General features: G+C 49.1%; 1 protein-coding gene across 1 annotated transcript in view; it reads right to left on the bottom strand.

Moving 5' to 3' along the window:
- ATP10A (ATPase, class V, type 10A) overlaps nt 1-12,405 on the bottom strand; it is a 106,124-nt gene extending 93,719 nt beyond the window's left edge. Inside the window, exons 1-4 of the mRNA XM_011981496.1 lie at nt 12,256-12,405; nt 11,956-12,090; nt 10,117-10,235; nt 7,093-7,309 (exon numbers count right to left, since the gene is read on the bottom strand). Coding sequence (XP_011836886.1) covers nt 7,093-7,309; nt 10,117-10,235; nt 11,956-12,090; nt 12,256-12,405 — 621 coding nt within the window. The remainder of the gene's footprint in view (nt 1-7,092; nt 7,310-10,116; nt 10,236-11,955; nt 12,091-12,255) is intronic.
- Nucleotides 12,406-24,814: the final 12,409 nt, after the last annotated feature.

A 24,814-nucleotide genomic window follows, 5' to 3' on the forward strand; every position in this document is an offset into this window, starting at 1 on the left:
AAGGAAATCCCTGCTCCAGAAACATACATACACACAGAGAAAGTTTCAAACCCTTTGCAATTACTGATGCAATTAAACTGCATTTAGGAAAATTGGAAGTTGTATTAAATTCCCCCCCTTTTTTTTAACAGTGAAAATATAGTCAAAGAGAAAAAAGGCATTTCACATTATATGCTGCCTTGAACAGAATTAAAACATCTTACTGCTTTGGTTGTCTTTTTACTTCTGGAATAAGAAATCATTTCCAGTCACACAAAACTTTTTAAGTTTCCACACAATATAATAAGATCTTTTTGGATAAATATTTCAGACTAGTCAAATTATTATCAACTTCATGGCATTAACGTATTCATTTAGATCAGAGGTCTGGGTGTGGTGGCTCACGCTGGTAATGCCAGCACTTTGGGAGGCCAAGATGGGAGGCCGAGATGGGTGGATCACCTGAGGTCCGGAGTTCGAGACCAGCCTGACCAAGATGGAGAAACCCCATCTCTACAAAAAATACAAAATTAGCTGGGAGTGGTGGTGCATGCCTATAATCCTAGCCACTTGGAAGGCTGAGGCAGGAGAATCACTTGAACCCGGGAGGCAGAGAGGTTGCAGTGAGCCGAGATCGCACCACTACACTCCAGTCTGGGCAACAAGAGCAAAACTCCATCTCAAAAAAAAAAAAAAAAAAAAAGATCAGAGTGCTGGTGCTGTACTCTCTGTACATGGTGATTGAATAGACTATAAATTAAAGGCAAAGAATCCATTGTGAAGTCACCAGAATTAAAAACAAAAATCTAGGACCAAACTTATATTGCCATGAAATAAACACAGTTAATATGAGAAAACACGGTATGTCTCAAGTAATCATATCACCTACCAAACTGAATTTCTTTGAATATCCGCACTTGCTGGAATTAAAAATTTAATCTAAATAAAGTTACTGTATTGTCAAAGTCATTTATTTCTGTCTTTCCTGTTACCAGATTTAATGTCCTTCAAGAAAATTATGAGATTGTTAAATTTAAAAACAAAAATGTCTCAGTATAATTTATGAGCTCGTTGACTATCCTTCAACATATAAGAGAAAAACATGTAAGCCTCTTCGTAAAGGCTTAAAATTGATCGATCTAATTAACACACCCAGGTAGGTGTCTCTGTTTTCCACTTCGATGACAGATTATCCTGCCTCCTTCAATCCCATGGCCAATGTAGCTAAATTTCATTAAAGACTAACAACTTGAAAAGCTCAGGGAAAAGAGACTTGGGTACGAAAACTACCTTGCAAATTGTACTTTTTCACTTCTAGTTTTCCTGTGATTCCAAAGACAATTTTGGAAGCATGTATAGGTAGCAGTTTTTTTAAAAAAATATTTTGTCTTCTACATATTTGGACTTTTAGAGTCATTTTCTAAGCTTCCGAATTCTGTCAAGTAACTTGGGGCAGGACTGACTCTCCTCCGTGAAGAAAACTGTGCCGAGTCACAGCCTGAATACACCGGGCCCCCAGAGACTGGTCACAGGGTATTCACAAAGTAGAGGGGAAGCTCTGGCTCCGCCTTGGCATCATGCAGACCTGACTGTGAGGGTACGTGTTTAATAGTAGTGTTTGTCCAGCCTAGGAAGTTTCCACACTCCTTTCATCTTTCTTCCTTATTTGGAACATACACCAATGTGCACAGACACACGTGCACACATTGCGCAGGCCTGGGAAGAATCAGCAGCAGATCTTCCTGCAAGCCTGACAATGACTGCTCCCCACAGCGCTGCACAGAGCACGTGGGTGTGGCTGGGACTGTGGGCACTAATCCAAACAGGTCCACCCAAGAGACAAACTTGGAAACTATTTTCTCAGTAAATTAACCCACACGGAAGTCACCTCTGGGACGGCTCTTCTCGACTGCCGTGTCCTCTGGGTCTGGACTCTCCAGCTGTTCTCAAGCAGGCTGGCCCTGTCCCCGCCTCACCCCGGCTGAAATTCCAGCACTCATCTGACATTTCATATCCCTGTTTCTCGTCTACAGTGAGCACCGAAGACTTCAACCATCTATCTAACTTTTCACCCAGATCATGTAAGCGCCATGAGGGGAAAGACGTTCCCAGTTTTCATCAATGCCCCTCCTAAAATGGGGTTAGAATAAATGTTCAATACATATATTAATAAATGCTCAATACGTATCTGCTGAATGAATTAAAACTTACAAAAATGAGTCTTTGAAAACACTGAGTTTTATATAAAATTATCAGTCTAGGGATCTCCGAGTTCTGCAGAAATGACGAATGTTACAGATGAACTAGAAACTGCTACCCCACAGAACGTCTGAACGTATGCACCTTCGTGGCAGGGCTGCAGGGCTGTACGAATGTGCGGGTGACAGAGAACAGACACCCCACGCAAAGCGGAGGCTCCTGCTCTGAATCCACACTGGTGGACGGGGTGGGGGAGGGGAGGCACCTTGGGAGAATCTCCTGACTTCACTTTTTCTGTTTCTCATCTATAAAATGGTGTGATAATCATTATCTCACAAGATTTATACTTAAAACTCTGTGAAACTGTGTTTAAAAATGTTTGCTCTACTACAGTTGTGGGAGATATAGCAGGCCTGGCACGCAGGAGGTTAAACAAATGTGAGTCGTTGCCTGAGAGTGTGATGCTCCACACGGGCCTCTCTCAATTCTTGCATAACATCCATTCAACTCCAACCTTTACATCAAATCTTTACGTCTGCAGATCTCTGTTTCTTTTTCCAGAGGTGACACAGCTGGGTGATTTAAGGTCCTGGAGCCATCAGCCCGGTGTCCAGGCCTTCTCTTCAGATTCTGGGGTCTGGGTGGGCCATGCCTTCAGGCTTTTGTTGTAGCCCCTCAACACTGCACTTTTTCCAATGCTCTTCATTAAATACAACCCTGTTCCACCTCTGGGGCACCTTCTGACCGACATCATTCCCTGTAGTGCCTGGCACCTGAGACCTCTCCATCCTGGCCCTCAGAGTGAGTTTCAAGCTCCTCTTTCTAGAACCTCCCTTGACCTCTCAGGTGGCCCCAAACCCCTAACAAAAGCCCCCTGCACTCATCTCACTGCTCCGTACTGGGCATCGCTGGTGAATAGGCCTGAGTCCTCCAGGTATTGGTCCTGTGGCTGGTCTTCAGGTGGGGGGTGTGTGTGTGCGCATGCGTGTGTGTGCGTGTGTGTGCATGCGTGTGTGTGCGTGTGTGTGTGTGCATGTGTGTGCATGCGTGTGTGTGCGTGTGTGTGCATGCGTGCATATGTGTGTGTATACCCATTCCGCACTGCCCACCCCCTCCACGTTTCTCCAGGGCTTGGCCTGTTCCACTCTTTCTCCACCTCTCAGTCTGGGGTACCCAGGACATGTTCCTGCAGACAACATGGGCCCTCTCGAGCCTAGGCTGCTGCTCCATGCACCCTCTCAAAGGTGGGGCTCCGCGGCGCTGCTGTCCAGACAGCTGCCACCAGTCTTCATCCACTGCAGCGAGGGCCTGGCTCCTGCAGTGTCCAGGGACCAACAGCCCCTGGCATCTAGCAAGTTCCCATGCTTGGCACCTCCCTGGCAATGGCCTCCCCAGCCCCCAAGGGAAGGCTTCCAGCAGGTTCCACCAGTGAAGCCTCTAAGTACCTTTTCTGCCATCCCCCAATTTGAGGCTGTGGCCGCTGCCATGGGTCAGGAGTTGGGAGGGCGCTATGAGTAGGAGAACACGTCTGTCTCAGAGCCAGGGGCAGTGGCTGTCCCTTCATCAGCTATTCCCCATACACATATATATTCGAGACAGAGATAGGGGGCCCTGTCCCCCAGGCTGGAGTGCAGTGGCGTGATCACAGCTCACCACAACATCAAACTTCTGGTTCAAACCATCCTTCCCACTCAATCTCTTAAGCAGCTAGGATCACAGCTGCACACCACAATATCTGGCTATTTTGTTTTTGTTTTTTGTTTTGAGATGGGGTTTCCCTGTGTTGCCCAGGCTGGTCTGGAATTCCTGGCCTCACACTATCCTCCTGTCTCAGCCTCCCAAAGTGCTGGGATTATGGGCGTGAGCCACTGTTCCTGACTCCTATATTCTTCAGAGTCCTCTTTACTTCTTATTTATTTATTTTTTAAAGATAACAGCTTTATTGAGATATAATTCATTTATCATTACTTCTTACAACTCAATCCTCAACTAAGAATTCTTCACATTAGACTTTCCCTGATTGAATCATGTGTGGTTTCTGTCTCCTGATTGGACCCTGCTGGATACACCAAGTTCCTGCATTAATGCCACTTCTAATTTAAGTGATTTGCAAAAGGGCTCCCACTTCCAACTGACCATTCATTAAACCGGTAAAATATTATATTGTATTTCACATAAGTCAGTATACAGATTATTACCAGTTCTTAACCTGTCCGAGACAAGCTAACTCGATATTATAAAAAAACTAATTGAAACACAGAGTACTTAAATGTTCTTGGCATTTGTGGTTTGTCAATTGCTGGGGTTTAAAAGTCAGACACTTGCTTCCTTTATTTTCAGTGGGGTGGTTCATAGATTTCAGAATGTAATGCATAAATGGGAATTTGGACACCAAAAAAAATGTCTTTGGACCTTTAGGGAAAGAGGAAAAAAAAAACACCCAAAAACCAGAAAGTGGGGGAAAAAAGGTAATTGGGACCAGAATGTGCATGCAAGTAAAGAATTCTGGTGCTAATAATACAATTTTTAAAAAACCTTCAGAATTGTTTAGGCTGTTAATTTGGCCATTTTGACCAGATCACGGCTCAAAGCTACTTCCTCGGATTTCCGGGGCCCTGAGAAGGGTGACGTAGATGTGTCTGTCAGCAGCCATCCTCGAGTTTTAAACATCCAGCTTGTAAGCAGCTCATTTCTATAAAGCACCACTGAGCTATGAAGTGCTGTGGTTATTGTTTGGGAAAAAAGCGGGCGGGGGAGGATTGTAGATATGACTGGGTTCAGAAGTTGAAGATCAGAAGATAGGAAATGGGCAAGTTCTTTTTTTTTTTTTTTTTAAGATGGAGTCTCACTCTGTCACCCAGGCTAGAGTGCAGTGGTGTGATCTCGGCTCCCTCCGCCTCCCGGGTTCAAGCGATTCTCCTGCCTCAGCCTCCCGAGTAGCTGAGACTACAGGCATGCGCCACCACGCCCAGCTAATTTTTGTATTTTTTACTAGAGATGGGGTTTCACCATGTTGGCCAGGATGGTCTTGAACTCCTGACCTCAAGTGATCCACCTGCCTCAGCCTCCCAAAGTGCTGGGATTACACGCGTGAGCCACCACGCCCAGTAGAGGAAGTCATTCTTGAGAGTTAATCAAGGAGCTCTGTCTGTGGCGTTCCCCTACCCGCCACGCCAAGCATGCATGCCCCACCCTCCAGTGCTTCAATTCTGCAGTATTTTCCACCTTGTGTGAGGTTTCACCAGTTAGATACTCATCTGCATTTGTTTAAGTGGCTCTCATCCTCTGTGCACATGGGCTGCCCCTTTCAGAGGTGACGTTTGAGCTGTCAGCCCTCTGCCTGCCCCTAAGTCTAGCTTGGACCTCGGGAACTGAGGGGGGTGCCGTCCCTGGCTGATGTCAGCGTGAGTTCACATCCCTGCAGAGGAGACGGGGCAGGTCTAGGGGAGAAGCTGAGAGTGAGGCCAGCTCACGCCCATGACTTACTGAAGACAGCGGGGGTAGGGGGTGGGGGCGGGGAGCACGAGGGCTGGGGCGAGGGGGTGGCAGTGGATGGGGCCCTCACTTATCACGAAACCCTGGAGCGCAGTCATGGAGAAGCCGGGCGCTGCCGGGCTGTGCCTCGAGGGTCCCTAACTCTTTCACCAGCTCTCCTGATCTAAATGACATCACTCCATTAACAACAAAAAAATACTATTTTAAATTTTTATGTCTGCGTTGCCTTATTCCAAAAAGATTTGAGGCAGTTCACAAAAATACACTTGGCATAAAAGAAGGTAAAAAGAAAAAAAGTAGATGAGGAAGTCATGGCGGAAGTCAGCACGGATGGAACACTCAGGCAGATGCTCGTGCGGCAGTGACACCTGCCGCAGGCGGGCTGGGCGGGCGAGGCGCAGAGTACCTGGTCTGCTGCAAGCGTGTCAGGCGTCTCCCCCTGTGATGGTGGCTGGGGGCATCTAGAGCGGAGGCAGGGATGCTAGAGCGCCCCACGATCCTGCCCAGCTGATCGCTCACCCCCTACTCCCTACAGTGCCCTCGCTGAGGTCCACAGAAGGCAGAGCCCACTGCCCCAGGGAAGCCCGATGGGCTAGTGCTGAGGCCGATGCGGGAGGGCACTGCCTGATAGAGGAGGAAAACCCCAGCGGCATCCTCCCTGTGAACCAGAGGCCGGCTTCCCCACCCTTCAAGGCCAGAGCAGGGCTGGGAGAAGGGGGCTCGGGAGGAGAAGGCTCGGGCCAGGCCCATTTCCTTCTAGGGTCTTCCTGATGTCTGAGGGCTCCTGCCCTGTCAGTTCACCTGGCATTAGCACCTCGCACTCCAGCACAGACCTGGTGAGTATGGCCCTTTCTCCCCGGGGCAGGGACAGAGGTTGGGCAGCCCCACGGAGTCGGTGTGTGAGTGCAGCTGTCAGATCTGTTTCCCTCCAGCCTCTCACCCCTCACCCTGCTGCACGGTGGCCGGGACACACCAGAGGCAGGATTCAGCTACGAAGACCTGGCGCTGAACCCAAACACCCTCGAGGAGAAAATGTTCCTGAGCATCCTGGTGGGGACAGGCTGTGACTCCTGCTGTGTTGCCATTTAGTGAACCAGTGAAACTGCTAGGTACGTGTTGACCATCAGCTGGTCATAAATGGTCCTTGTAACTTTACAGGAACAAATAACATTCTGAGAAACTTAGACATGCACAAGGGAAATCAGAGTCAGAAAAACTGAGTCCTGCTTCCCACAGTCACAGGCAGGTCGTGGGCTCAGGTAGGTCAGGGGTCCTCTCGGACCCTCAGACTCATCTACCAGGGAAAACAACCTGGTCTGACAGAGAGGAAAATGCAGGTGCTCTGAGCCCCGGAAGGCTGTCACGGGGACGCTGTGTGGCTGCGATGCCTGCGAGGCCCTGGAAACGTGGGTCACTTACAAGCTCCGAGAAGCCGCGGACCACCTGCCGCCGCTTCAGGTTGGTCTCTCCGTCCAGGTTGGCGGTCTCGATGTGGCACAGCCCGTCGGGGTCACTGGAGGAGAGCAGCAGAATGTCCGCAGGGAAGATTTCGTTGCAGCGAAGACGCACAAAGTCTCCCACGTGGATTTCTTTCCAGAATCGGTTCACATACTTTTTTTCTTCCCTGGAAAACAGACTTTGATTAATGAAACTCGCGAGACATCGGTCATGGCTGGATCTGGGTGATGGGCACGTGGGGCTCATGTGGCAATTCTTTCTACTTTTGCATAGGCTGAAAATTTTCATAATAAACAGGTGTTTTAAAAAGAATATTTGGCCGGGTGTGGTGGCTCACGCCTGTAATTTGAGAGACCGCACTTTGAGAGACCAAGGCGGGCAGGTCATGAGATCAAGAGTTTGAGACCAGCCTGACCAACATGGCAAAACTCCGTCTCTACTAAAAATACAAAAATTAGCTGGGTGTGGTGGTGCGTGCCTGTAATCCCAGCTACTCAGGAGGCTGAGGCAGGAGAATCACTTGAACCTGGGAGGCGGAGGTTGCAGTGAGCTGAAATCATGCCACAGAACTCCAGCCTAGGCGACAGAGTGATATTCTGTCTCCGGAAAAAAAAAAAAGAAAAAAAAGAAAGAATATTCATACCACTGAAGCCCACTCAAAGTAGAAGAGTATCCATAAAGGCCACATATTGTATGACTCCATTTACATGAAATACACAGAACAAGCAAATGCATAAAAACAAAAAGTGGATTTGCGGCTGCCAAGGGCTGGGGGACGAGGGAGTACGAGTCACAGCTTGATGGCAAGAGGCTTCTTTCTACGAATATATGAATATTCTGGAATTAGTGACAGCTGCACACCACTGAATGCACTTGGATTTTTCACTCTTAAATGATTAAAATGACCACTCCTAGTTCTACACTCAGAAGAGCCGAACGCAGTGACTCGACCAGGCATAGCAAGCCAATGTTCACGGCAGCATCACTCAGAATTGCTAGGAGGCGGGATAATCCACATATCCATGAACAGGTGAATGACAAACAAAATGGAGTATTATCCAGTCATAAAGAGAAATGCTATAATCCTGAAGACACTACGCCAAGTAAAATGAGCCCGTCACCAAAGGACAACTCTTGTCGGTTCCGCTTAATACCAGGTGCCCGGGGTGGGCAAATTCAGAGACACAAAGTGGATTAGGGGCCACCAGTGGATGAGAGAGGCACAACGGGGAGTTATCGTTTTATGGACACAGAGTTGCTGTTTGGGGTGATGGAAAAGTTTTGGAAATACGTAGTAGTGATGATTGTACCACACTGTAAGTATCACTAATGTCACTGAATTGTACACTTAAAAATAGTTAAAACGGCATTTTATGTGCATTTTACAATTTAAAAAATGTAAAATGGTTAAAATGTTAAATATTATATTTTGCGTGTTTCATCATAATAAAAAAACATAATTAAAACACGTGAAGCCATGGGAAACGGGACTTAAACTGCAGCAGGTAACGAGACACTTGGCAGTTGGAAGGCCCCCTCACCTCCCAGGGACACATTCCAAGCCACCTGCTTAGAACAATGCCCAATACAGTCAGCCTGCAGAACCTACGAGTCACTGTCAACAGATATTTAGATTAAAACATAATTTTCAGATTTCTTCTTTAATTTTTTTTCCTGGAATAACAGGCTAACTAATGCCACAAAGGTCATTTGTAAGAGTTCCTTGAAGGCAGTTTTTGGCCATCTTTAAATAAGTGGAGGGACACAAATTTATCTGAAAAAGATATGTTACAACAGGAAATCTCATCAAGAAATCCTCCGGGTTGCTGGGTGCCATGGTTCATACCTGTAATCCCAGCACTTTGGGAAGCCAAGGTAGGAGGATTGCTTGAGGCTGGGAGTTTTAGACCAGCCTAGACAACATAGTGAGACCCCATCTCTGCAAAAGAAAAAAATTAAAAAATTAGCTGGGCATCATGTCACAAGCCTGTAGTCCCAGCTACTTGAGAGGTTGAGGCAGGAGCCTCACTTAAGCCCAGGAGATCAAGGCTGCAGTGAGCCGCGATGGCACCACTGCACTCCAGCCTGGGCGACAGAGTGAGGCCCTGTCTCAAAAACAAACAAACCAACCAACCTACCCTCTGGATGATACTGTAAAAGAGTAAAAAGCACTAAAATGCATTTCATGTTAACCATAACCATCTTACTAATCCTCCCACCCTACACCCCCTATAAAACTCTACTCTCGCCTGAATTCCAAAACAGCCAGGAGTTGGATCTGGAGGTGGGCTGTGTTGGCCACATCTGTCAGCTGCCTGAGCATTGGATGAGAAGTTTGGGGAGTCTGCAGAGCTAGGAAGCCACGCACCAATTTTCTCACTTCTATTTTATTCCCCTGTGTGGATTTGAGGGACCCCCTGGCAAAGTTCAAGAGGCTCCCAGGAAGCCATCGGCTGCCCTAGAGGCTGAAAGGAGAAGAATCCCCTTTCATTTTAAATCTCTGTGTTCTTAAATCCTCTAATTCAAGATCCACCAAATCAGTTACGTACAAAACAGAGCTCCGGGGCGCTACAGCGGGAACAAAGCTACTAGACGATGCGGTTCTGTCCTCAAAAACAAACGCAAGGCAAGCTGTCATCACCAGAGAGCGCCCTTTGGGGGCTGTGGAGTCAAGCCCCCTGAAAGTGGTCCCAGAGTTGTTCTTCCTGGGCTCACGCAAGCGTTCCTCAGAGCTGCTTCTCCCGCTGCGGCAAGCTCGGTCACCTGCAGGCCATGTGGTCCCAGCATGGTCTGTCCAGGCAACCATGGGGTCCTCTGGCCATGCAGAGGCTCCTTCCTCAGGCCCCAGCCCGAGGTCTGAGAGGAGGCATGGCAGTGACCCCCAACCCCGGGTCACCCAGCTTGCGACGGCCAATCTGACCTCTTTCGAGCACAGACAGGAAGCTTTGATGACTGAGACGCTGACATGTCTAGCCATGTGCCTACTTGCTTTTCCAAAGGTCAAGCCTTGACTTCATGTCATTACAAGTTTTTTCGTCCTTCCTTCTCACAAGCACCTGCTGGGCTCCTACAGAGGACACGAAGCCATCTGAAAGGGCCTGTCCCTTTGGAAGAACGTTACCCAACGCTCAGTCACAGTTCGCTCACAGCGGAAGGCAGCCTGTGCGGAGCATCGGCGGGGCTGGCTTTGTGGTGATGGGGTCGGTCCCCAGGAGGCCGGGCGGTCCTGGGTCTCACCCTGGGCGGAGGAGGAGAGACACCGCAAGGCACTGTCTCTGTTCAGTTTATGTTAACTACATTCCATGTATAACCCTCATCCAAAATAAAGTCGGTTTCCATCTGCTTTGTAATCATAAAACAATAGCTTGCCTGCCCCATCCAGGAGGCTTTTAAAACAGAAACTTCAGGGGAGGCATCTGGGCTCTGAAGGAGATTCCCCTCAAGGACCCTCCACACATGGAGAGACCGGGGTGCCATGTGGAGACCTCAGGTCACTGTCCTGGTTTGCGGGGTCGGGGGAGAGGGTTCCTCATGGGCTGCAGAAAGGACACTGGATTCTAAGAAAAGGTCCTGTCCAGGTGCAGTGGCTCACGCCTGTAATCCCAGCACTCTGGGAGACCAAGGCAGGTGGATCACAAGGTCAGGAGTTCCAAGACCAGACTGACCAACATGAAGAAACCCCGTCTCACCAAAAATACAAAAATTAGCCGCGTGTGGTGGTGCGTGCCTGTAATCCTAGCTATTCAGGAGGCTGGGGCAGGAGAATCGCTTGAACCTGGGAGGTGGAGGGTTGCAGTGAGCCAAGATTGCGCCAGTGTACTCCAGCACAGGTGACAGAGCAAGACTCCATCTCAAAAAAAAAAAAAAAAAAAAAAAAGGCCCCGCAGTTCACAGGAATCCCTACCAGGGGCAGACCCTGGAAGACTCAGATTCAGGAACCCCTTATGAAGGCACAGCGGGACAGGCCCCTCATTACTGCAGCAGACCACAAAGGCAAGAGATGCCTCGGCCCAAACCCTGCAACCACTCCAGCTGGAGCACCCGGCAAGGAGCCTGGGCCCGCATCGACCCTGCCATGTCATCACTGGCTGCATTTCCCTGATTTTTAATCTTCTTATGATAGAGATATATACACAGATATGTGTTTGTATATATAACTATATCATAGATATATATCTCATGATATAGGCAGATACAGGTATGTGTTTGTATTTACGTATGTGTAGCCCTCCTTTCTATGGGAGTATATCTTTTTTTTTTCCAGCCTTTCCTAATGTTCCCTGAACTGTGTCTCCCCAGAGACTATTTGGAGAGAGAGGCTCTAAAGAGGATTCCAGTTAGAATGAGGCATAAGGCTAGGCCCAAATGCAAAGTGGCTGGTGCCCTTATAAGAGAAAGAGGCAGCAGAGGCGTGCACACACAGCTATGAGGACAGGGGGAACACGGTGAGGGGAGCGGCCTCAGGAGGACCCATCCTGCCCACACCTCGGTGTCTGACTTCCGGGTTCCAGAACTGTGAGGTGATACATTCCTGCTGTTGAAGTCACCCCATCTGTGGTCCATTGCTACAGCAGCCCAAACTGACGAATACCCTTAATAACGTCCATTCTCGTGACTCTGGCTGGAAGGAGCAGCTCACAGCCTGTAGTGACAGAAACTGAGGGGCAGGCAGAAGCAATGGGTGGCAGGAGGGGCATCTCACCCTGCAATTTATCCCCACGTGCAGGTTCTACACACCCCCAAGACAGAAATCAACCCCACTGGCACAACACTCTAACACCAGCTGCTCAGCACGCCCTTCTTGGGGCTATTATCAGCACAGACCTCTAGAGACAGGAAGAACAGCTGGCTGGGGACGTCTGCCTGTGCTACTGAAGACGACATCAGGGAGCGGGTGTCCGGGTCTCCGGCCCCAGTGGCTGGAAGGGGGGCACCACCCACCTTGCCCAGGGGCAGGGTCTGCTTGGAGAAGGGACACAGTCCAACAGTGACCAACTTTGAGTTCAAGAAGCTGGTGGGGCTGTGCGGGGCGGGCTCTCAGGAGGTGTCTCCAGCTTTGAAGACAGGCACACGGAGACAGAAATATTTGGGGGTCTTAAGCACAGACATGACAGCAGCCCCCACTGTGGATGCCGTCACTAAGAGCACCAGGGGGAAGTGTGGGGAGAAGGAGAGCTGAGGGCTGAGGACAGGCCCCGCAGGCAAGGTCGTGCCCAGGCAGGGAAGCCGGTGGAGTGGCCGGGGGCAGAGAGGTGCCACGCCAGCACACGGCATCGGGGTGGGCCAGGGCTGACCACACGGGGGAAAGGCGGGCACAGGGTTCCTGGGTGCTGCCACCCCCGCCGGCAGCCACAGGTCTGCCTCCACACCTCGGCCTTCACCTCCCACGGCCGAGTGAACATGGCTGGAAGGACATCTCGAACGTGTGCCTGTCATCACCGCAGTTTTACTCCATTTTTGGAGACAGTAACTTCCAGTGGCACATCCATGTAGATAGACGGTCCTCTTGTTCACCACTCAAGCACATTTCATGCCCAGCTGTAGCGGGACCATGTAGTCTTTTGAAAGACAGAACTGTTCTTCAGAAGTGGACCTCCCCTACAAAGGCCATGGATGACTAAGAGCTTGGGACAGGTCTTTAGGCCACACGAGCAGGAGCTCTAGACGTTAAATTCCTCTCAGCATTGAGACATCATTATCATCTTAATAGTAATAGCAACATGAAAAAATCGGCGAAGCTGTGCTAGGTATCCTATCATGACCCAGGCCTGCACAGAACATGTCACAGTCTCTACCTCAGTGAGCCCTCCCGCGATCCTGACAGTACGGTCCCGCTTACAGACACGGAAACCAAACATGCAGAGACTGGCCTCCCCAAAGTCACACAAACCTGGGTGACTCCAGAGTCTGGAAGCCTTAGAGAGATTTGGTTTTGAAAGCACATCTGATCCGGTAGCTAAAGGAGGAATATCTCATGAAGACTGTAAAATGCTAAGCAAAAAATTCTTCCATTTTTCCCTTTTAAATTATGCAGTGCAGAGACTAATGTGGTCTGAGATAAAACATCACTATGTTTGAGAAAGGGTGGAGGCCAGGCGCGGTGGCTCACATCTGTAATCCCAGCACTTTGGGAAGCTGAGGTGGGAGGATCTTTTGAGTTCAAGAGTTCAAAGAGTTCAAGACCAACCTGGGCAACATGGTGAGACCCCATCTCTCCAAAATACACAAGAATGAGCCAGGTATGTTGGCACCCCTTGGTCCGAGCTACTCAGGAGCTGAGGTGGGAGAATGGACGAGAGCCTGGGAAAGTTGAGGTGGTAGGAAGCCCTGATCGTGCCACTGTACTCCAGCCTGGATGACAGGGCAGGACTCCTTCTCAAAAACAAAAACAAAAGGTGGGAGGAAAGGCAGACAGTTTCAGATGTGTGCCAGTGTTTGACGCAGACATGGAGTAACACAGTTCCGTCCATTTGCCAAAACCACTGCCAATGTGCAAGCAACTGGAGGGGGCTTGTCCGAGATCAGGAGTCACCAAACCGTGGGTTTTTTGGCTACACACTGGGACGTGCCCCCTTCACCGGCCTGCGTAGATGAGGGGTGAGCTCCTCCCTCACTGGGACCACCTGCAGTCGGGACCATCTGGGCTGTGGCCACAGAAGGACACTGCCCTCCCCCGGGCTCACCCTGGGGACTTCCCTCTGGGCTAAACAAGCCTCTGAGAGAGTTCCCGCTAGGGCAGGAGAGGTGTTGATTCTCCTGGCTTCAGGCTGCTTTGGTGGCTCCCAATGTGGGCAGGGCACACTTGACAACCGAGGGGCCCCAGTTGGGCCACCTGACAGGTTTCTTCTGCACAAAGCCGCCATACCCTTCCTCACAAAATCCCCCCTGCAGGAAACGTGTAGGAGCAGCACTAAACAGCTGTTTTTGGAGTGATCAATAATTAACAAGGATGCTTCACATCTGGCCACGACTTTCATTTAGGGTCACAAAACCACGGTGCACACACAGTCTCAAGTGCGTTGATGACTCACCCCCAGCAAGACAGGGCGCTGGCCCAGAAGCCTCGACTCTGAGTGCCCGGGTTCCTGATCTGCAAAACGGGGGTCTACAGTATCGCTACAGTGTCCCCCAGCAGACGCTGACCCATTTCCTGGTAGCCCTCTGCTCCTGTCCCACCCGCTTCATGCTCTTCCGGCTGTCACCGGACTGTCAACAGTGACTGCTCAATTAAGTGAGAGGCCGTGGCCACTATTTTGACTTCACATCTCGTGTTTTCTTTTTGAGCATGGTTTTTCCTCACCATTACTGTTGAAGTGAGTATTTGATTTTGACTAATACAATCAGAAATAGTACAAATGAGCAGCGTGCTACATCTTATATTTGATTTGTGGTTTGGAATTAAAGCAAGAGCTGTTATTTTGATTTTTTTTAAATTTGAAAGATGGTAAGATTGCTCACAGGATTTCCATGAAATGGAGAACACAGACGGTACTGCTTGAGGTGCGGTGGTATATAAAATATGACTATGTGTTTACTATCATTCTGGATTATTTCACTGGTACAGAACAATTAATCCCTACAAAGAGAAAGCTTCAATTAAACCTGTGTTACATTTGACTAAACCTAGAAGAATCTGGATGCTTTGTGCCTTATAGACAAAACAGGTAATGTGTTATTTTGTGGGGCTTTTTGTTTTTGAGACAGGGTCTTGATCTGTCATTCAGGCTGCAGTGCAGGGCTGTGACGATAGCTCACTGCAGCCTCCAACTCCTGGGCTGAAGGGATCCTCCCTCCTCAGCCTACCAAGTAGTTGGGACGACAGGTGTGCACCACCACACCCAGCTAATCTGTTTTTTATTTTTTGTAGAGACGGGGTTTCACCATGTTGCCTAGACTGGTCTTCAACTCCTGGGCTCAAATATCCACCCGACTCAGCCTCCCAAAGTGCTGGGATTACAAGAGTGAGTCCCCACGCCTGGCCAGAATACATTTTTTAAGAAAAAAGAAGACATGTTAATGAACCTAACATGCAGACCAACTAGATTGAGGCCTCCCGAGTGAGGTCAGTCTGGGGGACTCCTTTGCCCAGCTAACAGGAGAAGTGCGTAATACTTTAAACAAACAGGGCAAATGTGAAACCAGGACACAGTGAGATGAGCCCTAAATGGGAGGATCACCACAAGAGATCCAAGAATCTTGTGGAATAATCATTAGTGCCAAGGCCCGACGCCTTGGGAATAAGAAAACCCATTATGGAATGTATTTTTCAGATGCTGGACAAATAAAGAAGTGTGCTTGTGTGTGTGTGTGTGTGTGTGTGTGTGTGTGTGTGTGTGTGTGACAGAGAGAGAGAGAAAAAATAATTTTACATCACTTTAAAAAGACCAAACAAGACTCTAAAATTATTGCAGATTTAATATACACTCATTATACAACAGGCAGAGAAGCAGAAAGTCCAGAAAGCCAGCAACAGTAGCTTTCAAGGGTTTCTCAGCCGTCAGCGCTGTTGAGATTTGGGGCGGGATATCCTTGATGGTGGATGGCTCTGGGCTCTGCAGTTTGCTGAGTACCATCCCCAGCCTCTCCCTCTAGATGCCAGTAGGGCCCTCTCCCGACAAGTCGTGACAACCTAAAATGGCTCCAGATATTGCCAAATGCCTCCTGGGGGGCAAAATCGCTCCCGGTTGAGAAATGCTGCTTTAAAACACCCGGGACGAACATTCTGGAAAATGGATTATTAAGTAAATGTTTACAGAACCAACATATTTTTAAAATCGCGAAGGTGAGAACTCAGCACTGAAACAGGAATGGCAAAATCCGCAGCGGGACCGTGAGCCAAGGATGTTGCGTAACGCCCAGAATGTGTCTTCCTTCCACCATAAACTGAAACATCTGCGCCTTCAGTGAGACGTGTTAATGGATTCTGAATCTAATACCAAAAGTGAGAGGCAGGGAGAAATGATAGTTGGAGTGCTTTTTCTGGAGCGAATCTTCTGATAGCAAAATTGCCAAAAATACGGCAGTGTAGACTAGATGCACAAAATGTATTTTCTGAACTACTTTCTATTCTGCATGTCTCCTCGAGGTGACGTGAGCTCTAAGCAATGTCCCGGATGTGTGGAAGCACATGTGTGCATGGAGCAGACTACTCAAATGGATCAAGCGGAATGGAAAATACTGGTCGCTTAGCAGTAAGTCGGAAAGGGCTGAACGTTGTCCCAGCAGAACTCACCCCCAGAAGGCAGGGCCTCTGGCCTCTTTTTAGAATGAAGAAAGGATGCAGAGTTTCTCAGCCCAGAGAAAGTGACACACCATGCTATGCTCACATCACACAATTATTCACTACAATGCAACACTGAACACCCAAATTAAATCTATTTTCCCCAGGAAACACTAGTTTGCGAAAGCAAAATGATGCCTAAAAACAAGATCACTTACGAACCTCTTAGTAAGTTTTAACATGAAACTTTTCTTTTCCGACAAATCATTTCTACTGTGGTCTTTTCTGGATATAATGGTACATTCTCAAAGTATCTTAGTAGACTTCAAGACATCTCGATAATACTGCCCACTAGTAATGGATGGAAAACACTCGGGGGCACTTCTAGTGTTTTCAAGGTAATTTCTTGAAATTACCTTGAATGCATTAATTTATTTATCGGTATGACAATCTCAGGAAATGGGCAGGAGTTGTGCGCTCCTTATGCCTATGGAGAAGTTTTGTGTTTTAAGTATTTTTTCCTAAGAGGCTATAGCAATTCACACTCCTCCATCAGTATCTAAGAGTCCCCAGGCCCCTTTTTCTGCAAAACCAGTTGCTTTCTTCTGTCTTTTTAAAACCTCCCTGCAAGTGTGTGTGTGTGTGTGTGTGTTTTAAACAAAGACAGGGTCTTGCTCTGTCACCCACGCTAGAATGCAGTGGCACGATCTTGACTCACTGCAACCTCCAGCTTCCGGGTTCAGCAATTCTCCTGCCTCAGCCTCCCCAGTAGCTGGGATTACAGGCGTGCACCACCACACCTGGCTATGGCTGGACATCTACTATACTTTTAATGTACATCTCCCTGCCACCCAGACCACTTGGCAGGCTCCTCTGTGAATTAACTCTGCATGTTTCCCCTTCAATCTTTCTTTTTTTTTTTTCTCATTTATTTATTTAGTTAGAGACAGGGTTTCACTCTGCTGACCGTGCTGGAGTGCAGTGGCACAATCTAGCTTACTGCACTGGCACAACCATAGCTCACTGCGGCCTTGACCTCCTGGGCTTAAGCAACCTTCCTACCTTGGCCTCTGGAGTAGTGGGAGTACCTAGCACGCACCACCATGCCCAACAGTTTTTTGACTTGGTTGTAGAGATGGAGTCTTGCTATGTTGCCCAGGGTGGTCTCAAACTCCTGGGCTCCAGTAATTCTCTCGCCTCAGTCTCCCAAAGCACTGTGCTTACAGGTGTGAGCCACCATGCCTGGCCTCCTTCATTTGTTCTATTGTATTCTTTCCTCCCTTCCTGACAACGAAACCTGTGAGAGCGTTCATACTGAAAATGTTAACCCTTTTTCTGTCTTTTGCCTTGCAAATATTTTTCTCTAAGAGCCATGGTTTGTCAGTTTTAAAATTTCTAGTTGTGGCATAATTTTGTTTTATAATCCTTTCAGATTTTTATATAGTTAAATATAGCTGACTTCTCCAGGCCTGGCTAAGATAGTCGCCTATGTACCTGTATTATACATGTTGTTTCCAAGTATTGCTTGTTTGGTTTTTGTGGGAGGAGTGCAGAGTATTTAAAAAAAAAAAACATTTAAATGGTCAAACCAACTGATGTTCATTTTCCTCTGCTACAACCTGATCATCCAATGCTGTTTCTTTCAGACAGCCAATTGTGTCAATATTGCTGACTAGTTCTTTTCCCACTGAACCTACATACGCACCCTGTTATAGATAATATCATTTGATTTGGGCTTATTAGGTTCCAGTAATCTACTTGTCCTCTCTCATGTCAACCTCATATGTCACGATAGTACAGTATGTTGGATCAGTGCCACCATCAGCCTCAGTGCTGAGAGGAGTCTTCATGCAAAAGTACCTGCTCAGGGTGGAGCCCAGAGACAGAGCCCTGAAGCAGTACACTGGGGAGGTCCTGCTCTGCTCTCTGCAAAGACAGTGGCCACCAGCCCTTCCCCTGTCCCAGCCAGTCTGAGGTCCCATAGCCACCAGGAGGGCTCAGGTGGTATACCCCAAAGCCTCAAAAAACACCCATGCAGGTCGTTTGTCATAGAAAACGGGGCTGACCCCAGACCCACGTGGGTGACAGATGCTGCATGTATTTAAATGACCCTGTAAATGCTCCCAGGCAGTTAGATGGCCTACTGCAGCCTCTATGTGGATGTCCAACCCCAACCCCCAAAGCAGCGGCCTGGGGAGGATGAGGCCCGTGTTTAGAATTCAGATCTTAGAGCACGAAGCGCACACCGCACTTTAGGCGCACACACAGGCGCCTCCAGAGTGTTAATTCGCCTCCAGGAGACTTGTTTGGAGTTTGAATTTTGTGGCTTTGGGGTCTATCAGGGCAGGGCTCTGATTGCTGAGACCATCTTTACCTGTACAACTTCACCTGCAGCCCCAGTTCCAATATCTGGTACAAAAAGTTGCTCCTTTTCAATCTTTTTTTTTTTTTGAGATGGAGTTTTGCTCTTATTGCCCAGGCTGGAGTGCAATGGCACGATCTTGACTCACTGCAACCTCCACCTCCCGGGTTCAAGTGATTCTCCTGCCTCAGCCTCCGAAGTAGCTGGGACTACAGGCACGCACCACTATGCCCAGCTAATTTTTATATTTTTAGTAGAGATAGGGCTTCTCCATGTTGGTCAGGCTGGTCTCGAACACCTGACCTCAGGTGATCCACCCACCTCGGCCTCCCAAAGTGCTGGGATTACAGGCATGAGCCACTGCACCCGGCCTCAATCTTATTTTTAAGACTGTCTTGGCTATTTGGAGGCATCATAAACTTTAAGGCCATTTTATTCAATTCCAAGAGAAGCCTCCGGATAGAAATGTGTGCTGCTCTTGGGAGAACGGGTACTGCAATCACACCTGCTCCCCCGTCCCACCCAGGACCCTGGGAGATGCTGCACTGCCTCATGCACGCTTACACCCTTTCAAAAGATATCGCCACTTTCTTCACAAAGGTCCTAAGCCTCTTGTTAAGTTTCTTCCTGAGTACTGTGCAGTTTTTGTTCCTATTTTTGTGGACCACCTTTCCCACTTCCCCTTCTAAGTGCTCATCGTACTCCCTGAGTGATTATAAGTAGTTCTCTGTAAGTGGCCACAGGTCTCCCCCAGCAGCTCCACTTCGCTGGGTGTGAGTTCTGTTTGTTCGAACCATCTTCCGCTCCCTGGCTGCCAGGACGCTGCGGATGAATGGTGACTATGTCGGTTAGCATAGCACGCTTGGGTCAGCTTTCTAAAGTGATGGCAGATCCCTTCTTTAGAAAAGGTGAAGCGGCCTCCCAAGGGTTGTGAGCACATAGCTTTCCCCAAACCCACGTCAGGAGCAAGGGAAAATCAGCCTGGGGAACCAGGGCTTGCAGTCGCCTTTGCATACACAACTGACCTCCTTTCCACTGGAGGCCCACAGACCTCTGCAAGCCCAAGTTTTCTCCAAGATGCTCTGCTCTGCAGGACTCACCCCAGGGTTCTTCAACGCCGCACCAGTGCTGTCCCGGGACCCAGGGAACCCAAGTCCTGCCCCAGATGCCCGGGGATACGGCAGCTACCTCATTCAGGATGTTTATGGGCAGATGCCCAGGGATACGGCAGCTACCTCATTCAGGATGTTTATGGGCAGATGCCCAGGGATACGGCAGCTACCTCATTCAGGATGCGTACGGGAGGGAGAGAAGAGTTTTGTCCAGGACACCATTTCCCCAGAGCCCTCTGACTCCTCTAAATCAAAATTCTGAAGGTGAAAAGGCTCCACTGATTATGAGGTCCCTCTCTCTCATTTTTCATTATGAGGGGATGAAAAACCAGACAGGGAGATTGATTTTCTCACTCATGTGAGGGTGGCAGCCTGGGTCAAAGCCCTCAGATGTGCCTTTCCCTGAGGCTTCTCTCGCAACGACTTACGGAAAGCACGCACCCTCCGATCAGTCCCTTACTAACATCACCCTGCCCAGAGGCTAGCTTCTCCTACCACGCAGAATTAGAAATCACAAAAGCAACCTCTTTAATAAATAAACAAATACAAGCAGACAAAAAAAAACTCCAGAAATATCTCCAAAAAATATTACAACAATATTTCTCTGTAACATATTTACTGCAAATATCCCTAAATTGTAACGGGCTACAGAGTATGATCAGTGAAGTACCTTAAGCAAACAAACACTGCCCTGTCTTGGAAGACCCAGCCCTGGGAATAGAGAGGACTTTAACGTGTGGATCAAAATGTACTAGGGAGACACGATTTCCCTGAGCACAGTGTGCAGTGACCTAAGACACCTTTGTGAATCCCGGCTTGGAAGCCAACATCAATTTTCCCTGTCAAGCATCGACAGCAGCAGTACCCTGGCGAAACTGACTTCATCCAGTAATATTCCGAGAATGGACAACAAGGCTGAAACTCAGAACTAACTACAAACTGAGTTTTCCTCCTTGGGTGAAATACGGTGAGAAGGGCCATGCCAATGGTCACCTCCTCTGGAGGCCACACACGCGGATTCCACAAAGGCCATTGCAGAGTCATTGTCACCAGTCAGTCCCTGGGAGGTGTGCCATTCCCGTTATCAGGATGAAGACACTGAGGATAGAGGGGGTTGAGTCAACGCCCAAAGACTCACAGCTGGAAGTCAGAACAGCAGTTCTAAGGAAGGCCCAAAACTCAACTGGCTCATGTTGCCCAATTTTAGAGTATCTGGGAGGCAGGGAGTGCTGAGAAACGGGCATTGCTGAATCACAGTGGTTCTCTCCTATCTTTATTTAGGAAAAAAAATTTTTTTTTTCTTTGGGAAAATTGTGTAGGTTACAACTGGTTATATCCCAGGTATCTTATGTGACCACACAGACATACAACAGTGAGCAGTGCTCCCTCCTGAGGGGCTGAATCAGCCGGGGCATCCCCACCTTCTCAGCACGAATCACGGCCACACAGCCCAACCCACCCGGGGCCTGGGGGCCACCCAGGACACCACCGTCCATGTGACTATGACACAGGCCCACGGAGGGAAGGCCTGCGCCAACGTGGCACCTCCAGTCCGATGTTTAACCCCTAATGAACGGCGACCTTGGGCTTTTCCTACCACCTGCTGAGAGAGTGACAGCCTCTTCCCTGCATTCTGCCCAGTGATTTGAGATTGAACACCTTTCCTATTGTAAATAGGAACAAGAACTGTTTTAACATTTTTGGATTCCTGATGAGGAGAATAACAACCCAATACCACTGAATGAGCTGATTTTGGTTTTAGTCATGTGTTACGACCCTTATGCTTTCCTAGCAGGAGTACTTGCTTTCCCAAAGTGTGCCAGACAGGTGCCAGCACGAAGACACCTGTCCGAAAGTATTTCTTTAGATATCAGTTTATTCCTTCACTCTGCAGTCCTGTGTAATAACACACTGGGACATTTTTGACATGTGCTGTAGTGTGGATGGTTGTCCCCTCCAGACCTCTGCTGAAGACCGATCCCCAGCGTTGGAGGTGGGGCCTCATGGGAGATGTTGGGTCATGGGGCTGCCTCCCGCATGGAGAGATGACTGCCCTGGGGGTGTAGGGGATGTGAGTGAGTTCTGGCTCTGTTAGTTCCTGTGACAGCTGGTTGTTAAAGAGAGCCTGGCACCCCCGTCCTCACCCTTTTGATTCTGTTCCCCTCTCCCTTCCCCTATGCGTGGAAGCAGCTTGAGGCTCTCACCAGATGCAGATGCTGGTGCCATGCTTCCTGTACAGCCTGCAGAACCGTGAGCCAAATAAACCTCTTTTCTCTGTAAACTACCCAGCCTCAAATATTCCTTTATAGCAACACAAAATGAACCAGGACAATATGTGAAAATAGCTTGTTTCAGAGCTAGGCGTGGTGGTTCACACCTGTAATCCCAGCAATTCGGGAGGCCAAGGTAGGAAGACTGCTTGAGCCCAGGAGTTCAAGACTAGCCTGAGCTCTCCAAAAAACAAAAACAAAATTAGCCAGGTGTGGTGGTGTACCCCTGTGGTCTCAGCTACTTGGGAGGCTGAGGCAGGAGGATTGCTTCAGCCCAGGAGGTTGAGGCTGCAGTGAGCCACAATAGCACGACTGCACTGCAGCCTGAACAAAAGAGCGATACCCTGTCTCAAAAAAAAAATAGTTTGTTTCAGAGCTTATAAATATGAGTGTGGCATCGGCCTCTTTCCCGCACACTGCCATGGTCTAATTATGGCCTGTGTGCATGCATGCAGCAATGCCCGAGCAGCTGGAGTCGGAAAAGAAGCCTCCATTCATGCACAAACGTGGTGCTCATGAGTCATCAGGGAGCTGCCAGCCCACCTCACAACGTGGCTTCTTCCCACCCACATTGGGGGACCTTCTCCCATAGTCATGGACCCTCCACAGGTGAGGCAGGCATCTGGAGTGTCATCAGAGCCACATGTGTCCTGGGCAGGTGCTACCTGCCTGGAACCTGCCTGATATCCCTCTGGGATGGGCCAACTAGGCCACAGGACAATGTGACACTTGACAGAAGGTGGTGACAGCGGTAATTTGAGCTGGCCTTGTAGAGGCCTTCCTCCTTCCGTAGCTTTGGAGATGTTTAAAAAATTTAAATTTTAATTGCCAAATAATAGTTGTATGTAGTTACGGGACACAATGTCAGGTTTTGATACATGTATGCACTGTGGTGTGGTTAAATCAAACCACTGACGTCTCACATACTCATCTTTTTTTCTGATGAGAACATTTAAAATCTACTCAGCTAGCAATTTTGAAATACACATTGCTATTGACTATGGTCAGGGTGCTGTACAACAGATCCTAAAAGGACTCCTCCTGTCTAAGGGAAACTTTGTATCCTTTGACCAAAATCCCCCCCAGTCCCCTCCACCCTCTGGTAACCCCCATTCTACTCTCTGCTTCTGTGAGTTCGACTTTTTTAGGTTCCACGTGTACGTGAGATCACGCGGTATTTGTCTTTCTGTGGCTGGCTTATTTCACTGATGATAATGTTCTCCAGGTTCATCTGTGCTGTTGCAAGTTCCAGTAAGTTGGAAACATAATTTTTTCAGAAAAGAATTCACAAAGTACATGTCTTTGTGAATGTGGACTCCTCAGTGGCATGACGAAAGGCCAGCCCCCTCAGGGAGAGGCCCCTGAGGCCAGTGCTGTGGTGACTGCCCTGGCCCCTGGCCCCTGCCCCCACCCCACCCTTTCAGAGGTTCTGTGCTCCCTTGAACTCAATTCTTCGACTTTCCACCACACTTTTCCATTTAGTGCTAGGTTTTCTCTTTGAAATTACAGACTCTCTACGTATGGAGACATGACACGCTCTGGGCTCCAGGTGCCAGTGCTGCAGCTCCGGAGTGCGGGCAGTGGGTCCTTGGGCCCCTCTCGGGGGGACAGCCTTCCAAGAAGGGCAGCCTGGCTCCACAGCCCGCAGATCCTTCCCTGTCACCGAGGTCAGAGCTGGGCTCCTCTGGATGGCACTCTTTTGGGGCAGGCAGATCAGGAGACTGCCGTCCTTGGGGGTGAGGATGGGGAGAGAGACCTTCAGCCCTCGCTTTACCCTCCACGTGCCAGCAGAGCCACGCTACCCGATCTCACCCCGGGCTGGCTCCTCATCTATGTCATACCCTCCAGGGACGTCTACAGGGATTACACTGAGAGTGTGTTACCCAGCGAGCACAATAAGTTTTCCAAGAAGAGAGTTAAACGTAAGACTTCTGTGTTATTATAGACTTCATTTTAAGCTTCTTAAAAATATAACCCTTGCAAAATTCATCAGGGTTACAAATCTGGAATCCGGCCTAGTTAACGGGAAGAGGGAGGGAGGCCCCGGGTTGCATTCAGCCGGCTTCTCCCATCACCGGAGTTAAGGACCTCCTCAGCTTCACTGACATGGGCAGTCTCAGCAATGAGAGCCCTGCCCTGGCAGGGGAGACGGACCCCAAAGCAACAACATCAAAACTCCAAACAAGTCTCCTGGCGGCGACTCAGCACTCTGGAGGCGCCTGAGGCAGTGTGCGCTTCAGGCTGTAAGGTCTGAATTCTACAAACAGGCCGCCCCCTCCCTAAGCCAGTGCTGGGGGACGTGGGGGAATCCAGCGCCTGCCAGTCCTCCTCCTGGCCCAGGCAGTCTGAGGTCCCATAGCCACCAGGAGGGTTCAGGCAGGAATCCCAAAGCCTCAACAGACACCCATGCAGGTCATGTGTCATAGAAAAGGGGGCCAAAGCCCAGACCCACCTGGGTGACAGATGTCGTGTGTCATTAAATGACCCTGCAAACGCTCCCGGGGCTTAGGCAGCCTACTGCCGCCTCCACGTGGATGTCCCACCAAATGGCCAGAGCGGCGCAAGGCGGCAAAGATTCAAGTTCACAGAGAAGGCTCGCTCTTTTCCCCCCGCGCTGTGCCGGACTCCCGTCTCGTGAAACGGAGCCCAGGTCTCCACCGCTGAGTGAACTGGGCCATCCTCAGACACCGAGCAGGAGAACAAACTCCGCAGACCATGG

Source organism: Mandrillus leucophaeus, unplaced genomic scaffold (assembly GCF_000951045.1).
Source record: "Mandrillus leucophaeus isolate KB7577 unplaced genomic scaffold, Mleu.le_1.0 Scaffold227, whole genome shotgun sequence".
Taxonomy (NCBI): Eukaryota; Metazoa; Chordata; class Mammalia; order Primates; family Cercopithecidae; genus Mandrillus; species Mandrillus leucophaeus.